Below are 20,082 nucleotides of genomic sequence, written 5' to 3'. Positions count from 1 at the left end.
CTTCAGAACTGAACCAGGAAATGCTATTGCCTATAGCTAAAATTTTTATAAAAAATGAAAACAATGTTTAAAAGGGTGAAGTCCATGATAGAATTATTTTAAAGTCAATTATCAGCCCCTAAGTTTGCAGACTCACTTGGGGGAAAAAAACCATCCCTTATAACACTAGGGGCTAAATAGGTTTTGCAGATTATTAAATGACTGTCTTTCCATTGTGAATCTGCCTCCTGAGATTAAGTATCTTCATTCAAACAAGATAAAAGAAGACTTTTTTAACAAAAAAAGTTTATTTTCTGCACTAAAATTTATACAGCTGTAAACTCAAGGAGTTATCCAATACTTGTACAAATCTGGGGAACAGTTAATAAGCACCTTCAATGGTTTCCACAGTTTACAAATTTACCATTTAAAAATATTTTAGAATGAATCTAGCAAAATGAATAAAATAGTTATAAACATTATACAAAAATCATGACAAAAACATTTGATATAGAGGATTGGATATGGAATGATAAATAGAAAAGGAAAGTTAAACTAATTTATGTGGTTGGGCTATAAAAAAGACTCATGTGTTCCCCAAACCTTGTGATTCTTGGGAATATAGTTGCTTCTCAAAACAAACTTCAGTTATTCAAGGAAAGGGTCTTTCCATTCAGGCTCCTATGTGCTGCAGAAAAGAGGTGTGTGTAGCGGGGAGTTCAGGGTACTGAGGTTTGCAGATTAGAAGAGGGATATCTTCCTTAAGAAGAAAAACAGGGAAATTCTTCCATGTCGTTAAGTGTAGAAGTGTCCTCTGGCAAAGAACATACCATTTTTTCTTTGGCATTATTTAAAAGCTTTTCTTATTGCTATTGTTAAATCTTCTCCTTTATCCTTCCTCTTGGGTTTTTCATTCCTGCTCTTGGTCAATCTCTTTGTGATACTTTTCACTGAGTCGTCTCACTTCCCTTAACCCAATCTTCACCGACTCAAATTCCTTATCCTTAGCTTTCAATTCAAAATTTCTATTCTTTTAGGACTTTGGGAAGCAGTGACCACCCCTCCAAAAAAAAGTAACACTAGCTATATATGGTCAGGAAATGTTTTCTACACAAGCTCTAGAAACATAAATGTGAAATGTGGTAATGGTCCTTTTAATTACACCAAGGAGCAACAAAGTGTCTGGAGGACTAACATTCAGTTTGGCCTTCCTGGATTGTGTCTTTGGATGAGAATACAGCGAGCAAGGGCCATGGATGGAGGATAAACAAAGGAGCACAGAGCTCGTGGCTGATTGTAGATTGGCTCTCGTGGGTGGAGGGCAGATGTGAGGGACTACAGGGGGTCACTGGTACCAGCCCCAGCCTGTATCTCAGATGGGTCTCCATGTGGAGGCTGGACACAGGTGGCAGCAGTGGGGCTGTGCTGCCCCAAGAACCAGATGCTACGATCCAAGTGCTTTGGATAAAAAGGAATACTTTGGTAATCTTTGGTATAATTTAAGGCACATCAATAAAATCCCCATCCTCAAATATCTGACTCTGCACCTTGAATTTCTCTGGACACTCTTGATTTAAGCCTTTGACTACCAACAACTACTGCAGAAATGCCAGTAACTTATCTGGGAGAGGCTGCTCAGTATCATCCACCAAATACCCATATATCTTTTGGACAGGGTGAGTTTTGGCCAAAAGGCAGGGCTTGCTCACTTCCTGCCTTGCGCAGGATGCAGGTGATGTAGAACTCAGGGGTTAAATGCTAGGAGTATAAAGAGGGAAATCAGAGCACCAAGAAAAACTGTGGGAGAGCAAACTCCCTCCTTCGCTCACAGCCTTGTTGTGTCCAGCAGCTGAAGGAACGATGGGTGTCTCAAAGTGAGGCTGAGCTCGTAAGGCCACAGGAAGTGGGGCAGCTCAGGCCTGGGGAAGCTCTGCTCACCATGGGGGCATGAAGGTTGGGGCCAGTTTCCAGCACCAGGACGGGGCATATAATCCTCACTCAGGGCTGTATAAGCCAGTCCGAGGGCTGGGATCAGGGAGACTTTCTTTGCGTAGGAGTAGAGGCTTTCGCATTCCAGAAGCTGAGGGCATGTGTTTTGGGGAACAGTGAGGGCAATGCTGTTGGGGCTCAGGCTGGGTTGGACCTGGGCCTGGTGGCCATTCAGCCACCAGGTCAGACAGTTTTCAGTCTGGACCCTTTCAAGAAGGGTGCTGCTGTGAAATACTTTGGAGAGCACACGAGGAACTCTTCATTTCTGCTCGATACAGTCAACTCCCAGGGTGTTGTCAGGGCAACGGCAGGTCCTGCTTCCTGGGGTGGCCAGGCAGAGGTGCGTGCAGCCGCCATTGTTCACTGAGCAGTAGTTGTGACCTGGAAAAGGCAGAGGCAAGCTCAGTGGTTCAATCAGGTAAGACAGTGACCTCCACACTGGCCCGCTTTTTGGTCTCTGGGAGGCCAAGCTTACGGGGGGTCCTGGAGAACAAGGAATTTGTATAGAAAATTTAACTCAGCTTATCTCCTGGCTGTTTCCTCATCATTGAGGATTTGCCAAATGTGCCAAAACCTTGATTCCTGATCTGGGGGATATGCGGATTTACCATCAAAGCTATTAGCAAAGCTCAGGGGAGGTTTTTCAGCTCTGGTCATAGCATGGAGTTGGAATTTTAAAGCAGAATGTGCTTTCTATCCAGCTTGGCCGCTTGACTAGGGGGCAGGAGGGAAGTCAGGAAGGAGGCAGCATAGCATAGACTTTGCAGCCAGGTGCCTAACCTACCCCCATGTCTGCTGCCATGAGCACCGGAAGTGACCGTGTGACTCTGGGCAAGTGGTTTCAGTATCCTCATTTATAAAGTGTGCAAAATAATAGCACCTACCTCAGGGCTTTCTTGAGGATTGAGTGAACCAGTGGATACAAAGCACATAGTGACTTCTAATACATGGGATGTACCCAGCACACAGGAAGTATCACATCCATGTTTGCGATTATTATTACTATCAATTATTGTTGTTGTTGTCTGGCCAAATGGATGAACTTTTAAAGCAGGAGAGATCCTAACACTGCTTTTCCTACTTGGGACCTGAAGACACTATACTTTTAGACCCACTCCAAGAGTCAATACTTTTCCTCACCTTTATCCACTATCCACTTCATTCCCTAACATTTTCTATTGATTCATCTGGTTTACCTACTAACTAATGAAGACCCTTAATGAAATGGACTAGGTCTCACCTGCCCTGTGATCAGGGCTAGCAGAGGCCACACAGGGGGCAGCCAGAGTGTGGGCTCTGAGCCCCAGGGGCCAGCCCAGCCCCTGACGACTTACAGCACAGGTGACTTACCTTCAGGACACTGAGACAGGGCGGAGGTGATGCCATACAGCCGGGTCTGCTTGTGGGGGTGGAAGGAATCCGTCTCTTTGGAAATGGCGAGATCTACAGCGACCACAGAATTCCTACAGAGTGTCAAAGGATGGAAAGTTAAAACGCATCTAATGGCAGGATTTCCCTGATGGTCCAGTGGATAGGACTCTTCACTTCCAATGCAAGGGGCGTGGTTTGATCCCTGGTGGGTGAACTAAGAGTCCCTCACGCTATGCAGTATGGCCAAACAAAACCCAAAAATATACTAACAACAAAAAACACATCTAATGGCTTGAACTTTTCTCTACAGGGCAACCTCTTTTGTCGCTTGGAGGATAAAGTGAAAGTATTAGTCTCTCCATCCTGTCTGACTCTTTGTGACCCCATGGACTGTAGCTGCCAGGCTCCTCTGTCCATGGGATTCTCCAGGCAAGAACACTGGAACGGGTAGCTAGTCCCTTCTCCTGGGGATCTTCCCGACCCTGGGATTGAACCTGGGTCTCCTGCATTGCAGGTGGATTCTTTACTATCTGAGCCACCAGGGAAGCCCTTGGGGGATAAATTGGAGGCCATAAACGGCTTCCCAGGTGGCTCAGACAGTCAAGAATCTGCCTGCCCATGCAGGAGATGTGGCTTTGATCTCTGGGTTGGGAAGATTCCCTGGAGGAGGAAATGGTAACCCACCCCAGTATCCTTGCCAGGGAAATCCCATGGACAGAGAAGCCTGGTGGGCTACAGTCCATGGGGTGGCAAAGAGTCAGACAAGACTGAGCACAGACAGACACAAAAAACAGATACATTGGCCTTACTTCCTAGCCATCCCTCCCTCTTCCTGAAGCCTGCAATTCTCCAGCTTCTTAAAGAGAGAACAAAAGTCAGCTAGCTCTGCCCTCTGGCTCTAAATTCCAAGCTGGGATACCCACTTTCTATACTGATGCTCCTGCCACAGCTGCTTGCTTGGTTTAAGCCTACTTTCCTGCAGGAAAGGTCAAGAAGGAACTTTGGGAATACTGCAGTTTAAGAATTATAATAAAATAGTGGCATGGAGTAGGCATGGTCTCTCCTAGGGAGAGAAGGCACATGCACAGGACGTCCCCATTTGTGGACTTGAAGCTGCCCATCCTGGAGCATCCAGATGACACATGGCACCCTCTGCTCCCCGAAGGTCCGGCCCTCTCCTTCCTCGCCCTCCTCTCTGACAACCAGAGGGTGAGGCAGAGGGGGCATCTCTGGAGGCGGAAGAGCCAAGAGATGGAGCCAAGAGGCTGCTTGGAAAGGGTGTGGCCTCCAGAGAGGGCAGCAGGGCAGGTCCCCCAGCCCCCGCGCTGCAGCAGCTGACGTACGTCTTCCAGTCTGTGTAGTACAGATTCTTCCCGAAGCTCGTAACCCCAAAAGGATACTGCAGCCCTTCAAGAACCGTGCGTCTGTTGGGCTGACCAGGCTTCAGGCACTCGGCCCGATGGGTGCCTGTGTGGGGTGAGAACAAGTCATCCATTGTTCACACAAGAAAAGGCCCCTTTGTGTCCAAAACCAAAAGCAAGGAGGGCAAGGGTGAGAGTCAGTGTTACAGGCTCAGACCCGAGAGAACACACGATGTGCTCTTCTAACCTGGGAAGTTGTCTGTTCATCCTCCCTTGCCCCCCCTCACTGGTCAGTCCCACCTCCATCCGGTACCCATACCTGGTTCTGATGGGGAGAAGGGAGCCAGAGCAGAGGAAGAGCACCCTGTTTCACCCACTTCTGGAGCAGCCAGGGGCTTAGTAAGAAGGATGCCATCTTCCAGCTCCTGTTCAAATCCCTCCTGCCTCTCTAGACCTACCCTCCCCCCCGCCCCCATTTTCAGAGCCCTCAGAACTGCTAAGCTGCTCCCACTGGGCTAGCAGCTACGCACAGCCGCGCATCAATGCCTGCATTATGACCAAGTAAAGGCTTGAGTTTCCACTTAACTGTGCATGCCTTACTTCCTGCATCTCCCGTGGTACCTGACAGTGTCTAGAACAAAGGAGGAACTCAACAGAGACTGGATGGATGATTGACATTCTTTCCCAACTGAGCATCCGGCCCACATCAGGGGCACCCCAAATCTGCCCAGGCAGGAGCGCACACACTGGGGCTGCCTTACTTTATCTTCCTTGGCTTCAAGTCCTGCCTTAGCCCTGCTTGGGGACAAGCAGGAGCTACAAAAATGTAAGTCACGAATTGCTTAATAGGTACCAGGATAAGGACAGGCTCTGGGGGTCAGCAAACTTTTTCTTAAAGGGCCAGATAGTAACTATTTTAGGTTGTGCGGGCCAAGAGATGAAATCAAGGATATTATACAAGCATTTGTATAAGCTTTTAAAATGTAACATTTCAAAATGTAAAAACCTTTTACAGCTCCCAGATTATACCGAAACAGGTGTCCAAACCATTTGGCACAAGGCTGTAGTTTGCTGACCCCTGACCTGAAAGATTGAGAATACTCCCTGGACTACATCAAGCTGAGGGAAACAGCTTCAGAGCAAAGATATGCAGCTGATGTTTGTGCAGAAAAAAAGCAATTATCTTATTCCTTATTCCCCACAACAGCTACTCTTGATAGTACAGTGGGTAACAATGATTATTTGGTAAAAAACGAAGCCCTGCTCCGACCCAGGAGCCAGGCCCGGGGCTTTCCGTCACCTGCATCCACCCAGCAGAGCTGAGACGAGTAGGCGTCGAAGGTCAGCCCGTTGGGCAAGCCCAGGTCATCCTGCACCAGGATCCTCCGGTTAGTGCCATCCATGTAGGAAGTTTCAATTTTGGGGTTATCTCTGTTCCAATCTGCCCAATAAAGATTCCTGGAGGAAAAGGAAGTGAGAGGGGAAGAGAAACAATGAAGATGCATAAGAAAAAGTTCACTTAAAGGCACTTAAAAAGAACCTATGATAGGGAATTCCCTGGCGGTCCAGGGATTAGAACTTCGCATTTCCACTGCAGGGGGCTTGAGTTCAATACCTGACCAGGGAATTAAGATCCTGCATGTCATGCAGTGCGACCAAGAAATTCAAAAATAAAATAAAAATTAATGGCTATAAAGGATCTGGAGGTGCCAAGACACACTGCCCTTGTAAAGACCCTTCTATTTAGTTTTTCACTTGAATCCTGTTACTAACAACTTCACTTCCCTGAAATATAACTGACATATCTCAATGAAACTGTTTTTAAAAAATAGAGCACCATAACTAACATAAACACATGGGGATTCTCATATGCTGTCAGCACACAGGAAGGCACAGCAGACCGAAGGGATGAAGCCCAGAAGCAATGCTGGCAGGAGAAGTGGTCAAGGCACCTGAAATTAGAGAGGCAGCCAAATGGCCACAGAACAAGAGATGTGGCCTCATGTCAAAGCATCAGGGAGACAACGGGCCTAGGGTACAAGACTCAGAGCCTGCAGTGAGGGAAAAAATGTGCTCACAAAACCCCTGGGGAGGGCCTCCAAGGTGTTCATGCTGGGTTGGGCCCCAGGAAGGAGCCCCAGGGGGACATTGATGCTACCTTGATATTCTTCTGCTGTTGATACAACTCAAATATTTGATTAACATTCAATCCAAGTGGAAATACCCAATTTCTGAGCTGTCAACTTACAAAGCTCTTGGTAAAAGATCTGAGAGTGGAACATGGTACTGAGTTCATGATTCCGGTGGATTATAATAAATGTTCTGGCTTCACCTCAGATATCTATAAGCCACCAACTGTGGACTCATTCATCCTAAACTCATTCACTTCAGGAGAGCAATGCTGGAGTTACAGTCAAACTCAGAATATGCACAAGGGCAGATGCAAATAGAATAGACACACACAGAGATCTACACAAAGATACCCTTTCACGGGGGCTTCCCTGGTGGCAAGACCCTCTGGAGGAGGGCAACCCATCCCAGTATCCTTGCCTGAAGAATCCCAAGGACAGTGGAGCATGGCGGGCTATAGTCTACAGGGTCACACAGAGTTGGACATGACTGAAGCAGCTAAGCATGCACGCACCCTCTCACGGAATCTGTTGCGATGCCTCTGGGATTCACCAAATCAGTCTCAAACAGCACGCGGCGCTGGGTCCCGTCTAGCTTTGCAACTTCTATCCGATCCAGGTGAGAATCGGTCCAGAAGATGTTGCGCCCAAGGTGGTCAAGAGCAATGCCTTCAGGGCTTCCAAGATCTAGAAGCAAGCACCGAACATTGTTGACTTTTTTTTTTAAACGAGTGAGATGAGGTTTTTCTGATTACTCAGTGCTATTTCATCTGGCATCCAACCCTTGCACTTTGAGAAAACCAATGGGAGTGTTAAATGCTTGTTAAGATAAATAACACTTAGTGACAAATGTTACACCGCTACTCATTCTGTGTACCATACTGCGAATCCAACCCATAAGGATGCTGAAGCTGTGGCCCTGCCTTCAAGGAGCCCACAGCCAATCACAATTCAGACTGAGTTCCAGGTTCTATGGGAGCACGGAGGAGGAACGCTGGACTTAGCCTGGGAGACCAAGGAACACTTCCTGGGGAAGCAATACCTCATAAGGCTGGCTACTGCAGGAACAGCGGGGGTTTCTCAGGCAAAGATCCTGGTAAAAGTTTTCCAGGTAGTGAGACCAGCACACTGATGTAAAGGAAGAATGGATATGGCTTGAAGTATACGATGTTATTCTATGTGGCTGGAGAGCCCGAGGGTGGAGGGTGGCAGAGATGAAGTTAGGATGCCTGTGTTAACAAGCTTAGAGCTTATCTCTTGTATAAAGGGGAGGCACAGGAAGATCTAAAGATGAGGAAGGGACAGACTTATCTTATTCATCAACAGGGGAAAAAAGGTCATTTCCAAGAAATAATATATGCAAGAAATCACAGCTGTTATTACTTTCATACAAGTGTTAAGAGTACAAAGAAGGGGTATCAGTGTTGCAAATAACACCCCAGAACTCTTTACTAGGCTCTAAGTAACTGATTTTCAAGCCAGGGGTTGCTGCAGTATAAGCTGATTGCAATGGGAGCCTTTAGCACCCACCAAACCTAACCAGGAGTTCAGGATTGCAATGGTTTCCTGACTATAAATACAACCAAATTAAAAGCTAAAACCCTACCGGGGTTTTACTGGGGTCACCTTGGACTCTCTCTCCTCTGCTGATTATGGAGCTGAAGGTCATTTAGTACGGCTGGAAGTGGAAACAGGAAGGGGAAGAGCCAAGGATGGAGCTACCCTGCCCCAGGGACCTGGTATGAAACCATCCCTGCAGCACTGTATTCTTTCATCAATAGAGAAGCAGTCCGGACCCTCAGCCCGCTCCATGTCAGCTTTCACTAAACTCCTAAGATGATCATGACTATGAATGATGGAAACATCTAAGCCCCCTTGAAGGACTTCCACCAGAGAAAACTTATTAAGAGTTAGAAACAAGTGTTTCTAATTCTCAACAAGGTCTTTATTATTTCAACCCAAAGCAAAGATTTATAAAGTACAACAAACTGGTTCCAAATCCGGAAAGGAGTATGTCAAGGATGTATATTGTCACCCCGTTTATTTACATTATATACAGAGTACATCATGCGAAATGCCGGGCTGGATGAAGCACAAGCTGGAATCAAGATTGCAGGGAGAAATAGCAATAACCTCAGATATGCCGATGACGCCGCTCTTATGGCAGAAAGCGAAGAACTAAAGAGCCTCTTAATGAAAGTGAAAGAAGAGAGTGAAAAAGCTGGTTTAAAACTCAACATGGAGAAGGCAATGGCACCCCACTCCAGTACTCTTGCCTGAAAAATCCCATGGATGGAGGAGCCTGGTGGGCTGCAGTCCATGGGGTCGCTAAGAGTCAGACACGACTGAGCGACTTCACTTTCAGTTTTCACTTTCATGCATTGGAGAAGGAAATGGCAATCCACTCCAGTGTTCTTGCCTGGAGAATCCCAGGGACCGGGGAGCCTGGTGGGCTGCCACCTATGGGGTCACACAGAGTCGGACACGACTGAAGCGACTTAGCAGCAGCAAAACTCAACATTCAGAAAACGAAGATCATGGCATCTGGTCCCATCACTTCATGGCAAATAGATGGGGAAACAATGGAAACAGTGAGACTTTATTTTGGGGGGCTCCAAAATCACTGCAGATGGTGACTGCAGCCATGAAATTAAAAGATGCTTGCTCCTTGGAAGAAAAGCTATTATCAACCTAGACAGCATACTAAAAAGCAGAGACATTACTTTGCCAACAAAGGTCTGTCTAGTCAAAGCTATGATTTTTCCAGTAGTCATGTATGGATGTGAGAGTTGGACTATAAAGAAAGCTGAGCACCGAAGAATTGATGCTTTTGAACTGTGGTGTTGGAGAAGACTCTTGAGAGTCCCTTGGACTGCAAGGAGATCCAACTGGTCCATCCTAAAGGAAATCAGTCCAGAATATTCATTGGAAGGACTGATGCTGAAGCTGAAACTCTAATACTTGGGTCACCTGATGCAAACAACTGACTCATTTGAAAGACCCTGATGCTGAGAAAGATTGAAGGTGGGAGGAGAAGGGGATGACAGAGGATGAGATGGTTGGATGGCATCACTGACTCAATGGACATGAGTTTGAGTAAGCTCTGGGAGTTGGTGATGGACAGGGAGGCCTGGTGTGCTACAGTCCATGGGCTCACAAAGAGTTGGACACGACTGAGCGATTGAACCAACTGAAAATATTTCCCACATCCCTGGAGGGAAAGGGACGGTGAGACTGACCTCCAAAGACTCCTTCCGACCTTCAGACAAAATCAGAAGAAATCATTCTGGGGTATATTTGGAACAAGTACATCCTGTCTGAGAGGCATAGGCTATTCAGACATGGTGGGACCAGGGAAGACTGTTTAACGAGAGTATCTTTACAAGTTCCTGGAAGGAACTCCATGCCAATTGTCTCTTTAGAAATAGTCTGGTCTTGACGTCAAACCCATGAGCAACCAGAACTCCTCCCCCAACCAGAAAAATACTTCTTTATGGGCTAAGGAGCCAAAGGAAAGGCCTGGAAAACCTCATCCTTTCCTGTGAGTCAGGGCAAGATGGGAAAACTGCAGGGCAATATATTCCACACTGATTATATCAAAAGGAAACAGATGATGATACTTATTAAAGATATCTGGTTAGGACTTTAACTCAAGGAAAAACAGAGAAACCCAGGATTCAGACATTATGAAAATAGGAAGAAAAAGAAAAGATACCCACTGCCATTTTCACTCACTAGGAATATACCATGATGAAAATGTAAGTGGAAGTTTCTTTCTCTTTTTTGAAATTAAAAAGACAATGTATTCCTAGTGATCTTTCTTCTACAAAGATCACATTCTGATTTAATTCTGTGTTTTCCCAGTGGGCTTTTGTCTGGAATGTTTCTTACTGGTCTTAAAGCTTTCTTGGATCATTATCAGTTCCAAAAACAACAGGAAATAGCAAACGATGACCTACTCCCCACTTCCTGTGGGTTTTGAAGTCAAATTACAGATAATAGCAACATTTTCAACAGCATTAAGATGCAAAAAGGCATCTTCAAACTTCTATTCATTAGAAACTTCATTCTGTTGATTAAAGCAAGCCATAAAAACTAGCAGACATTATTTAAATAGCACATTGGCTTCCAGGAAAGGATTTGAGGTCTGTGTCCATAGTCAACATGTTTAACTCAACCTCAGCTTAATTCCTGCTATACTATCTCTTATGAAGGAGCCAAGGAAGGAAAAATATACCCCAGAGGCTGTTCCACAGGCACAAGGGCCTTTCTGACGTTATCAAAAGTTGTTATGGAGACGTTAAATTAGAAAAGCTACACTTAGCCCTTGGAAGAAAAGCTATGACAAACCTAGACAGCGTATTAAAAAACAGAGACATCACTTTGCCGACAAAGGTTCATCTAGTCAAGGCTTTGGTTTTTCCAGTAGTCATGTTCAGATGTGAGAGTTGGACCATAAAGAAGGCTGAGTGCCAAAGAACTGACACTTTTGAACTGTGGTGCTGGAGAGGACTCTTGAGAGTCCTTTGGACTGCAAGGAGATCAAACCAGCCAATCCTAAAGGAAATCAACCTGAATATTCACTGGAAGGACTGATACTGAAGCTGAAGCTCCAAAACTTTAGCCACTTGATGCTAAAAGCAGACTCACTGGAAAAGACCCTGATGCTGGGAAAGAGTGAAGGCAGGAGGAGAAAGGGACGACAGAGGATGAGACGGTTGGATGGCATCACTGACTCAATGGACATGAGTTTGAGTAAACTCCAGGAGATGGTGAGGGACAGGGAGGCCTGGCATGCTGCAGTCCATGGGGTTGCAAAGAGTCAGACACAACTTGGCAACTGAACAATAACACTCAGCCCCAAGCATCAGTAAAAAGAAATACCAAAGAGGCTCAAATATTTTAAAGATGTATCTTTGCTTTTTCCCCCAAGCCAGGAAGTCCTTAAAGTTGTAACTTTGAGTGTTTTGCAGAGAAAACAAGATGATTTTACACAGCACATATCCCTGGCATGGCAATGTCTTTTGATTGAAAATATCTGCAAGGCAGCTGGTTAAGCCACAGACTTAGCAATGTGCAATATTTGACCTTTTCAGTAAAGGAGAATTTTTACAGGCCCTTGGACTTTTTGTCATAATGGACTTGAATCTTGATAAAACATATCCACTTAAAATAGTCTTGATGTGTTGAATGTAGGCATTAAAATAACAGAGCCCTTGGCTTAAATTGGCACCTGTAAGTTAAGGAATTGAGGTTAAATGTTGAGGGGTGGGCTGTGCCAAACTGTCATGTGGTTTATCATTAGTGATGCAACAAAAACAGAAATGTCTGTAAAAGTTCAGCCTGATATGTGGTACTCCTCTGGCAATCTGAGTAAGGTCCAGTGAGGGTGAGATGGAAGAGAGGAGACCCACCTCACCAAGAGGTTACAGGTTGAAGTGATAACCCTTCAGCTTGAAAACTGTCTTGGGAATAGACTCACCTCTCAGGGACAGTATTTGCCAATATGCTTGTGACCCTCCCATCTTTATGATTTTTCTGTTTTTTGCCTAATGGACCACCCCATGGGGCAGACAGTCTGAGAATCAACTCTAGGCTCAGTAGCCAGAGGGAGACACATATATCCCAACTGGATGGTTGAGTTTAGCCTTTATTATTCCTTAAAATGGGCTACATAAGCTTTCAGAGACAGGCAAGGCCACTTACCCTGCTTTAATTTTATTCTAGCACCACATCCCAGCTAAGATGTTCATGATTTAGTGATGAGTCCTTGGAGGACTGTTCAGAGAAGGCTAGAAAGGGTGATGTTTGAGCCCGAGAACCTAGTCCATCTCCGATCACCATATCCTACAAGAAACTATACACCGCACAATTCTGCTCTCTCCCCCAAGAGCCACGTGGGCTACTAAAAGCAAAACCAACAATGATGCTTGCTCACCTTGTCGAATGATGGTGGTTGGCTCTCCGCCATGCAGACTGGCTCTCCCGATGGAAGGCTGACTGATGTCGGTCCAGTAAACCATCTTGTCCACACAGTCGAAGGCCAGTCCAATGATGACTTTGTCCTGGGAGTGTAGAGCAGTGGTGAGGGTGGTCCGTCTACTAGTGCCTCAGGATAGGAGGAATCTTTCATGTGCTTACAGGCATTTGGACACCTTTCAAAATGAAGTGTCTTCAAGGCTTTTGTTCATTTTTTAAAATTAAATTATTGAGTGGCAGGAGTTCTTTATAAACTTCAGATAAAAAATCTGTTGTCATATGTGTGTAAGTCTGTATATTTATGGGGCTTCCCAGGAGGCGCTAGCGGTAAAGGACCCATCTGCCAATATAGGAGACGTAAGAGACATGGGTTTGATCCCTGGGTCAGAATTCCCCCGGAGAAGGTCATGGGAACCTGCTTCAGTTTCTCTCAGCAAATAGCACTTTTTCATTTTCTTAAATGATGTTTTTTGGGAGCAAAAGTTTTAAATTTTTGTAAAGTCCAATTTATTATTCTTTTATGGATAATGCTTTTTGTATATTATCTAAGAAACCTTAACTGAAGATCATAAAAAAGAAATAAAACACATAAATATTGGAAAGGAAGAAGTAAAATCACTCTATTTTAAGACAATATGATTATTTACGTAGAAACTCCTAGGGAATCTATACTAATATTTATTAATAATTGAATCTAGCAAGGTTGCAGGATCCAAGATCAACAGAAAACTGTATTTCCACATATCAGCAAAAAGTAGAATTTTAAGATAATGTTTGCAATAGCAACAAAACCAAAATATTTTAGACTGAATACTATAAAACATTGCATAGCAAAATTAAAGATGCAAATAAACGAAGAGATGTTAGTTTAATGGATCAAGAAATTTAATACTGCTAAGATGTCAATTCTCCCTAATTAAGAATTAAAGATCCAATGCTATCTATATCAAAATCTGAGAAGGCTTTTAATTCCTTCCTTTTTTTTAAAGTAGAAACTTACAAGCTCACTCCAAAATGTATGTGGAAACTTCAAGTAAAGACCCTGGACACCATAGAAGTGGAAGACCAGGAAGATGTTTTAGGGGAGAACTAGAGTTATCAGCAAACACTTCCCCTTCAGAGGTCAGGTCATAAAGGACACAGAGACCCTTACCTTACACCATATACAAAAATAAGCTCAAAATGAATCAGAAACCCAAATGTAACAATTAAAACTATAAATCTCTTAGAAGAAAACATGGTTAAAAGCCTCATAATGTTGGATTTGACAATAATTTCTTGGTTATGACATCAAAAGCAAAAGACAGATAAATTGGATCTTATCAAAATGGAAAACTTTTGTTCAGTAAAAGATACACTCAACAAAGTGAAAAGTTAACCAACTCATGGAAGGTGAGGAAATATTTGCAAATCATGTATCTGATGAGGGGTTGATAAAATATATAAAGAACTCCTACAGTTCAGTAACAACAACAAAATAACCCAACCACAAAATGGGCAAAGGATATGAACAGATATTTTTCCAAAGAAGATATATAAGTGGCCCTTAAGCATATGAAAAAATGCTAACAAAGGTCCGTCTAGTCAAAGCTATGGTTTTTTCAGTAGTCATGTATGGATGTGAGAGTTAGACTATAATGAAAGCTGAGTGCCGAAGAATTGATGCTTTTGAACTGTGGTTTTGGAGAAGACTCTTGAGAGTCCCTTGGACTGCAAGGAGATCCAACCAGCCCATCTTAAAGATCAGTCCTGGGTGTTCATTGGAAAGACTGATGCTGAAGCTGAAACTCCAGTACTTTGGCCATCTGATGCAAAGAACTGACTCTTTGGAAAAGACCCTGATGCTGGGAAAGATTGAAGGCGGGAGGAGAAGCGGATGACAGAGGGTGAGATGGTTGAATGGCATCACCGACTCAATGGACATGAGTTTAAGTAAGCTCTGGGAGTTGGTGATGGACAGTGAAGCCTGGCGTACTACAGTCCACGGGGTTGCAAAGAGTTGGACATGACTGAGCGACTGAACTGAACTGAACATCCCTAATCATTGTGAATGTGAAGTGAAAGTCGCTCAGCCGTGTCCGACTCTTTGCGACCCCATGGACTATATAGTTCATGGAATTCTCCAGGCCAGAATACTGGAGTGGATAGCCTTTCCCTCCTCCAGGGGATCTTCCCAACCCAGGGATCGAACCCAGGTCTCCCACATTGCAGGCGGATTCTTTACCAGCTGAGCCACAAGGGAAACCCAATAATACTGGAGTGGGTAGCCTATCCCTTCTCCAAGGGATCTTCCCAACCTAGGAATTGAACTGAGGTCTCCTGTACTGCAGGTCAATTCTTTACCAACTAGAGAAATGCAAATCAAAATCACAAAATACCACTTCACACATATTAGTATGGCTACAATGAAAAAAACAGAGAATAATAAATGTTAGCAAAGTATCAGGGAAATTTGGAATTTTTGTGCTCTGGTGGTGGAATGCAAAATGGTGCAATTGCTCAGGAAAACAGTATGGCAATTCCTCAAAAAATTAAAAATAGAATTACCATGTAATTCCATGTCTGGTTTATTTCCAAAAGAAGTGAAAGGACGGACTTGAACAGATGCTTGTAAACCCATGTTTATAGCAACATTACTCACAAAGCCAGAAAGTAGAAGCAGCCCAAGTTCTCCACTGATGAACAGATAAACAAAATATGAAATATCCATATGATGGAATATTACTCAGTCATAAAAAGGAAGGAAATTCTGACACATGTCACAATATGGATGAAATCTGAAGATATCATGTTAAGTGAAGTAAGCCAGTTACAAGAGAGCAAGCACTGCATGATTCCACTAAGAGGTGTTTCCCTAGAACAGGCTAATTCACAGAGATAGAAACTAGAATGAGGTTGCAGAATGGATCCAGAATTTCAGTTTGGGACAATGGATGGTGATGACGGTGGTATTTAATGCCATTGAGTGGTGGCATTAGGTACAGTTAAACTAAAATACCTAGATGGTAAAAACAGATAGCTAGGTAGAGGTATCCATAAGTGCATAGATAAATGATTGATTGAGATAATAGATAGGAAAGACACAGTGAATATTGTTGTTTCAGCACCTTCCCCTCCACTGATCACATCTCAGTTTCCTGCTTTTCATAGCCTCATTTGACACTTAAGCCTCTCCCCTTGGTGTTGGGGGAAAATGGCTTTCCCGTGGAATTTAACCCACTCCTACTACCTGGGAGTATGTGCTAGTGGATACAAAAGAAGAACAATGATTGCCCCTTGAGGGATTTATGCTTCAGTGAAGCAACGGGAAATCATAAAGATCACTTATGCATTCCTTCAGTAAATACTTTTAAAGTGCCAAACACTGTTTGGGGTCTGGAAACACCATTGTGAAACAAATACCTCCATGAAATAGACGGACAATTTCTGGTCTTGGTGTGCTTACATTCTTTTTTTTTTAAATTGGGGTATAGTTGCTTTACAATGCTGTGTTAGTTTCCATTGTATAACAAAGTGAATCAGCCATATGTGTACACCTGTCTCCTCTCTTTTGGACCTCCCCCCACCCACCCCCTCTAGGGCATCACAGCACTGAGCTGAGCTCCTTGTGCAAGACAGAACATTCCCATTAGCTACCTGTTTTACACATGGGAGTGCACGTGTCAATCCCAATCTCCCAGTTCATCTTACCTGCCACCCCCACCCCCACCTCCATCCACTCATCCGTTCCCTATGTGTGCGTCTCTATTCCTGTGTTGCAAACAGGTTCATCTGTGCCATTTTTTTAGATTCCACACACACGCTTTAGTATATGATACTTTTTTTTCTCTGACTTTTATTTCACTCTATATGACAGACACTAGGTCCATCCAGGTCTCTATTCTTGGTGGGAAGAGATACATGAGACATAGAACATGTACCCTGACATACAATGTATTGAGTAGTGCTGAGTGCTTGCTGAAAGACAGACGGGTGACTGGAGGCTGCAGTCTGAACAGGGCAGCCAGGACAGGCTTCTCCCAGAGGTGATATGCAGCAGAAATCTGTGTAATGCACATGTGGCTGTGTCTACGTACATGTGAACCGTGCAATGTACATGTGAACCGTGCAAGTGTCTAGAGTGAGAAACTCCAGGCAGGGGACGGCAAACGCAAATGCCCTGAGGTGCAAGTGTGTGTGGTGAGTTGGGGATCAGCCAGAAGGCGAGGGCTGCAGCCAGTGAGTGAGGTGTAGCTGTAGGAAATGGGGTTAGGACAGGTAGCCAAAGGCCATGAAAAGAACTGATTTTTTTTTCTTCCTCAGGGTGAAGGGGGAATCCATCAGAGGGCTTTGTGCTGGGGAAGAACAATCAAGGCTGCTTTGCAAGAGGCTTTTGAAAAGCATTTTTTACCATGGATGGACCTAAAGATTACCATCTCTAGTAAGTTAGTAAGCCAGAAAGAGAAAGACAAATACCATATGACATCACTCACATGTGGAATCTAAAATATGACACAAATGAGCTTATCTATGAAACAGACCCAGACAGAGAACAGACTTGTGGTCGCCAAGGCAGTGGGGTGTGGAGGGGTAGGAGTGGGAGTTCGGGATTAGTAGATGCAAACTACTGTGTAGAGAATGGATAAACAACAAGGTCCTACTGTATAGCATAGGGAATGACATTCAATATCCTGTGATAAACCATAAAGGAAAAGAATGTGAAAAAGAATGTATATATGTGTGTGTGTGTGTGTGTGTGTGTGTAACTGAGACACTATGGTGTACAGCAGAAATTAACACAGCATTGTAAATCAACTATACTTTAGTAAAATAAAATTTAAAAAAAGAAGCATTTTTACTTTGCAGACTTGCTTTGACCTTGGCCAAAAAGAAGAGGGGGTGTGGCCAGTGTGTGGCATCTGTGATGTGGAGATTGATGCAGGCAGCAAAGACAGGGAAGTGGGGAAGGAAGACGAGAAGAAAGCAACATTTCTATCCAGAATTTTCAAGAAGGCTCTGCAACCAGCACTGAGGGGTGACGAGGATTTCTGCCGGACTTTCATCTCCAAGGCCTGATGGACCACTTGCTGCACTGTCCTGGCACCCCTTAAGTCCACAGTCAGAAATCTCCACCAGGTCTTAAGTTTGGTTTTCTGGCAGAAGGTCAGGATCCCAGATAAAACAATAGGTTCTCAGAAGTGTCCGACCTCTATCTAATGGACAAAAATTCCCCAGCTCACAAAATGCATCTTTGAAGCTTTGAAAAGCTCTGGTTACTGCCTCCAGGCAGACATGAGGATCTCATTTGAATGGCTGCCAAAAGATGAGTCACTTTGTGGATTTAGCAAGGATGGTGAGATCAAACCCGGCAGATGCGCGCAGATAAGATATAGCAAGTGCAGGTGACGCCCCCGACTAGGGCTCAGATTCCAAAGTGGTCTCTAGCAGGCACTCCATTTCTGTTCCCACCCTTGAATCTCCTGGGGGGAGGGGAGGGGACTTGGGAATAAAGTGATCCTATTTAGAGGTGGACACCCAGGGTCACACAGAATGAAGAGGCCCTGGGTCCAGGGATCTAGTCCCAGTCCCTGGTTTGACCACACCTGGCTTGTGGCTCCAGGCCACGGAAGCAGAAATCGTCAATAAAGTGCCATCAGCCAACACTTACCGGGGCGTGAAGCAGTGCCTTGGCTTCCGACTTGGTCATGGTGCTTCCCTCCAGGGGAAGGTGCTCTATCTTCCCTGTCTGGGCGAAGAGTAGGTGGGTCCCAGGAGGCACGGGGATCACAGCAGTAGGAACTGGGGGTCCATGGTGAACTGGAGGAGCCACTGTACTCAGACCTGGGTGGCAGGAGATGGCATTGAGCGAGGCCCGTATGCAGCAGGAATGCACAAACACACATGTGTGGGCAATGCACGGACTCACACACGTGCACCAACACACCCGGTCATGTCAGCTTCTCGGCACCACAAACTACACAGTCACATATGCCTATTAATATCTGAGAGCACAAGGAGCAGAAAGACTGCAGCCAATCAAAGGGCATTTGTGATGAAGATGACACAGGGCTTGAGGATAACATTAAACGTCAAGTGGAAAAAATGGCTCAGCCTCCCCCTTAATGGAACTAACCTGGCTAAGGGTGCCCCGCCCTGGAGGCTGGGCATTCAGGCTGCAGCAGCGATCCAAAACAAGGCAACAGCAGAAACCCCGAAATCCTGGCCACAGGAAACTCGCACCCCCATGGGAAGCTGCTGAGCATTTCCATGCCCAGTGGACTTTGAAAGTCTAGGCAAGTCCATCAGAGTGGACTTGCCCCACTCACCCCATCCCACGGGGGCAGGAGGGTCTCAGGCCCCACAAGCAGGAACACAGTCCTTCTGGACTGTCCAGGACAAAACGCGGGGCGAGGCTCATCCTCCCTGAGACGCAGCCTTGCCTCCTCCCCGCTGACCTGTGTGTCCAGCAAAGCTCTGGTTCACCTGACAGGAGAAGGTCCCAGGAGGGGACGGGCACCCTGTGCAGAGGGTAAGGAACACGCGGTGGGTGCTGGGAAACCTGGGTCCCCGCCCCGGTCCTGCCACTCACCACGTGGACACGTTAAGGACCTCTGCGGTGAGAGGGCAGAACCAGGTCATGGCCAAGCTCATTTTCAGTTCTTTTCTCTGGCCCATCGTGCCTGTTAGATCCACTCAGTGACATAAACCAATCTGGTGGAACTTTTTAATATCTCTCGAATCTATCCCTCCAAACACACTGCCTGTACTTCAGGTCAACCCTTGCCATTTCTCACCTGGATTAACTGCAAAAACTGCAGCAGCCCCCGCCTCCCCATGGCCACGGTCTCATTCCTTCCTCTCAGCTTTTCTAAAACTGAAACCTGGTCACACCAGCACCTGCTCAAAACCCTTCCTGGGCTCCCCCCTGCCCTCAGAATCAAGCCAGATGCCTGAGCAGAGCCTCTGATGTCTTCACTTCCACTCTGCTCCCCCGGCATGGGACACAAACTCTTGATGGCTTCCTTCCTGCCCCTCAACCTGTTCCTGCCACCTGGAGCACAGATCTCCTCAACCCCACTTCCCCAGTGCGGGTGACTCTGGTCCTGTCAAAACCTTGGGTCAGGCGGTATTGCCTGCAAAGCCTTCTCTGGCCAACCCACTACCCCCCCAAGTCAGGGACACCGTGGTCCTTGGTCTGCCTCTCTCTCGGGGTTCCTTTCCCTACCCTGCCTCTGTTTGCCTGTCCCCTGAGGTTCTAGGGCCCACACTGGGGCCTTTCCCCCTGAGGATCCCTG

General features: G+C 45.5%; 1 protein-coding gene across 2 annotated transcripts in view; it reads right to left on the bottom strand.

Moving 5' to 3' along the window:
- Nucleotides 1-551: 551 nt before the first annotated feature.
- The window catches only part of NID1 (nidogen 1), a 91,764-nt gene continuing 72,233 nt past the window's right edge, over nucleotides 552-20,082 (bottom strand). For both annotated transcript variants that reach the window (XM_043477035.1, XM_043477034.1), the window contains 7 exons: nucleotides 18,456-18,628; nucleotides 12,768-12,894; nucleotides 7,345-7,516; nucleotides 6,001-6,158; nucleotides 4,683-4,806; nucleotides 3,319-3,431; nucleotides 552-2,349 (listed from right to left, as the gene is read on the bottom strand). In XM_043477035.1, the coding sequence (XP_043332970.1) occupies nucleotides 2,228-2,349; nucleotides 3,319-3,431; nucleotides 4,683-4,806; nucleotides 6,001-6,158; nucleotides 7,345-7,516; nucleotides 12,768-12,894; nucleotides 18,456-18,628 (989 nt within the window). In that variant the 3' untranslated portion in view covers nucleotides 552-2,227. The remainder of the gene's footprint in view (nucleotides 2,350-3,318; nucleotides 3,432-4,682; nucleotides 4,807-6,000; nucleotides 6,159-7,344; nucleotides 7,517-12,767; nucleotides 12,895-18,455; nucleotides 18,629-20,082) is intronic.

This window comes from Cervus canadensis, chromosome 8, assembly GCF_019320065.1.
Source record: "Cervus canadensis isolate Bull #8, Minnesota chromosome 8, ASM1932006v1, whole genome shotgun sequence".
In the NCBI taxonomy this organism is placed as follows: domain Eukaryota; kingdom Metazoa; phylum Chordata; class Mammalia; order Artiodactyla; family Cervidae; genus Cervus; species Cervus canadensis.
The sequence above is the reverse complement of the archived record's forward strand: the minus strand, read 5'-3'. Positions and strand labels throughout refer to the sequence as shown.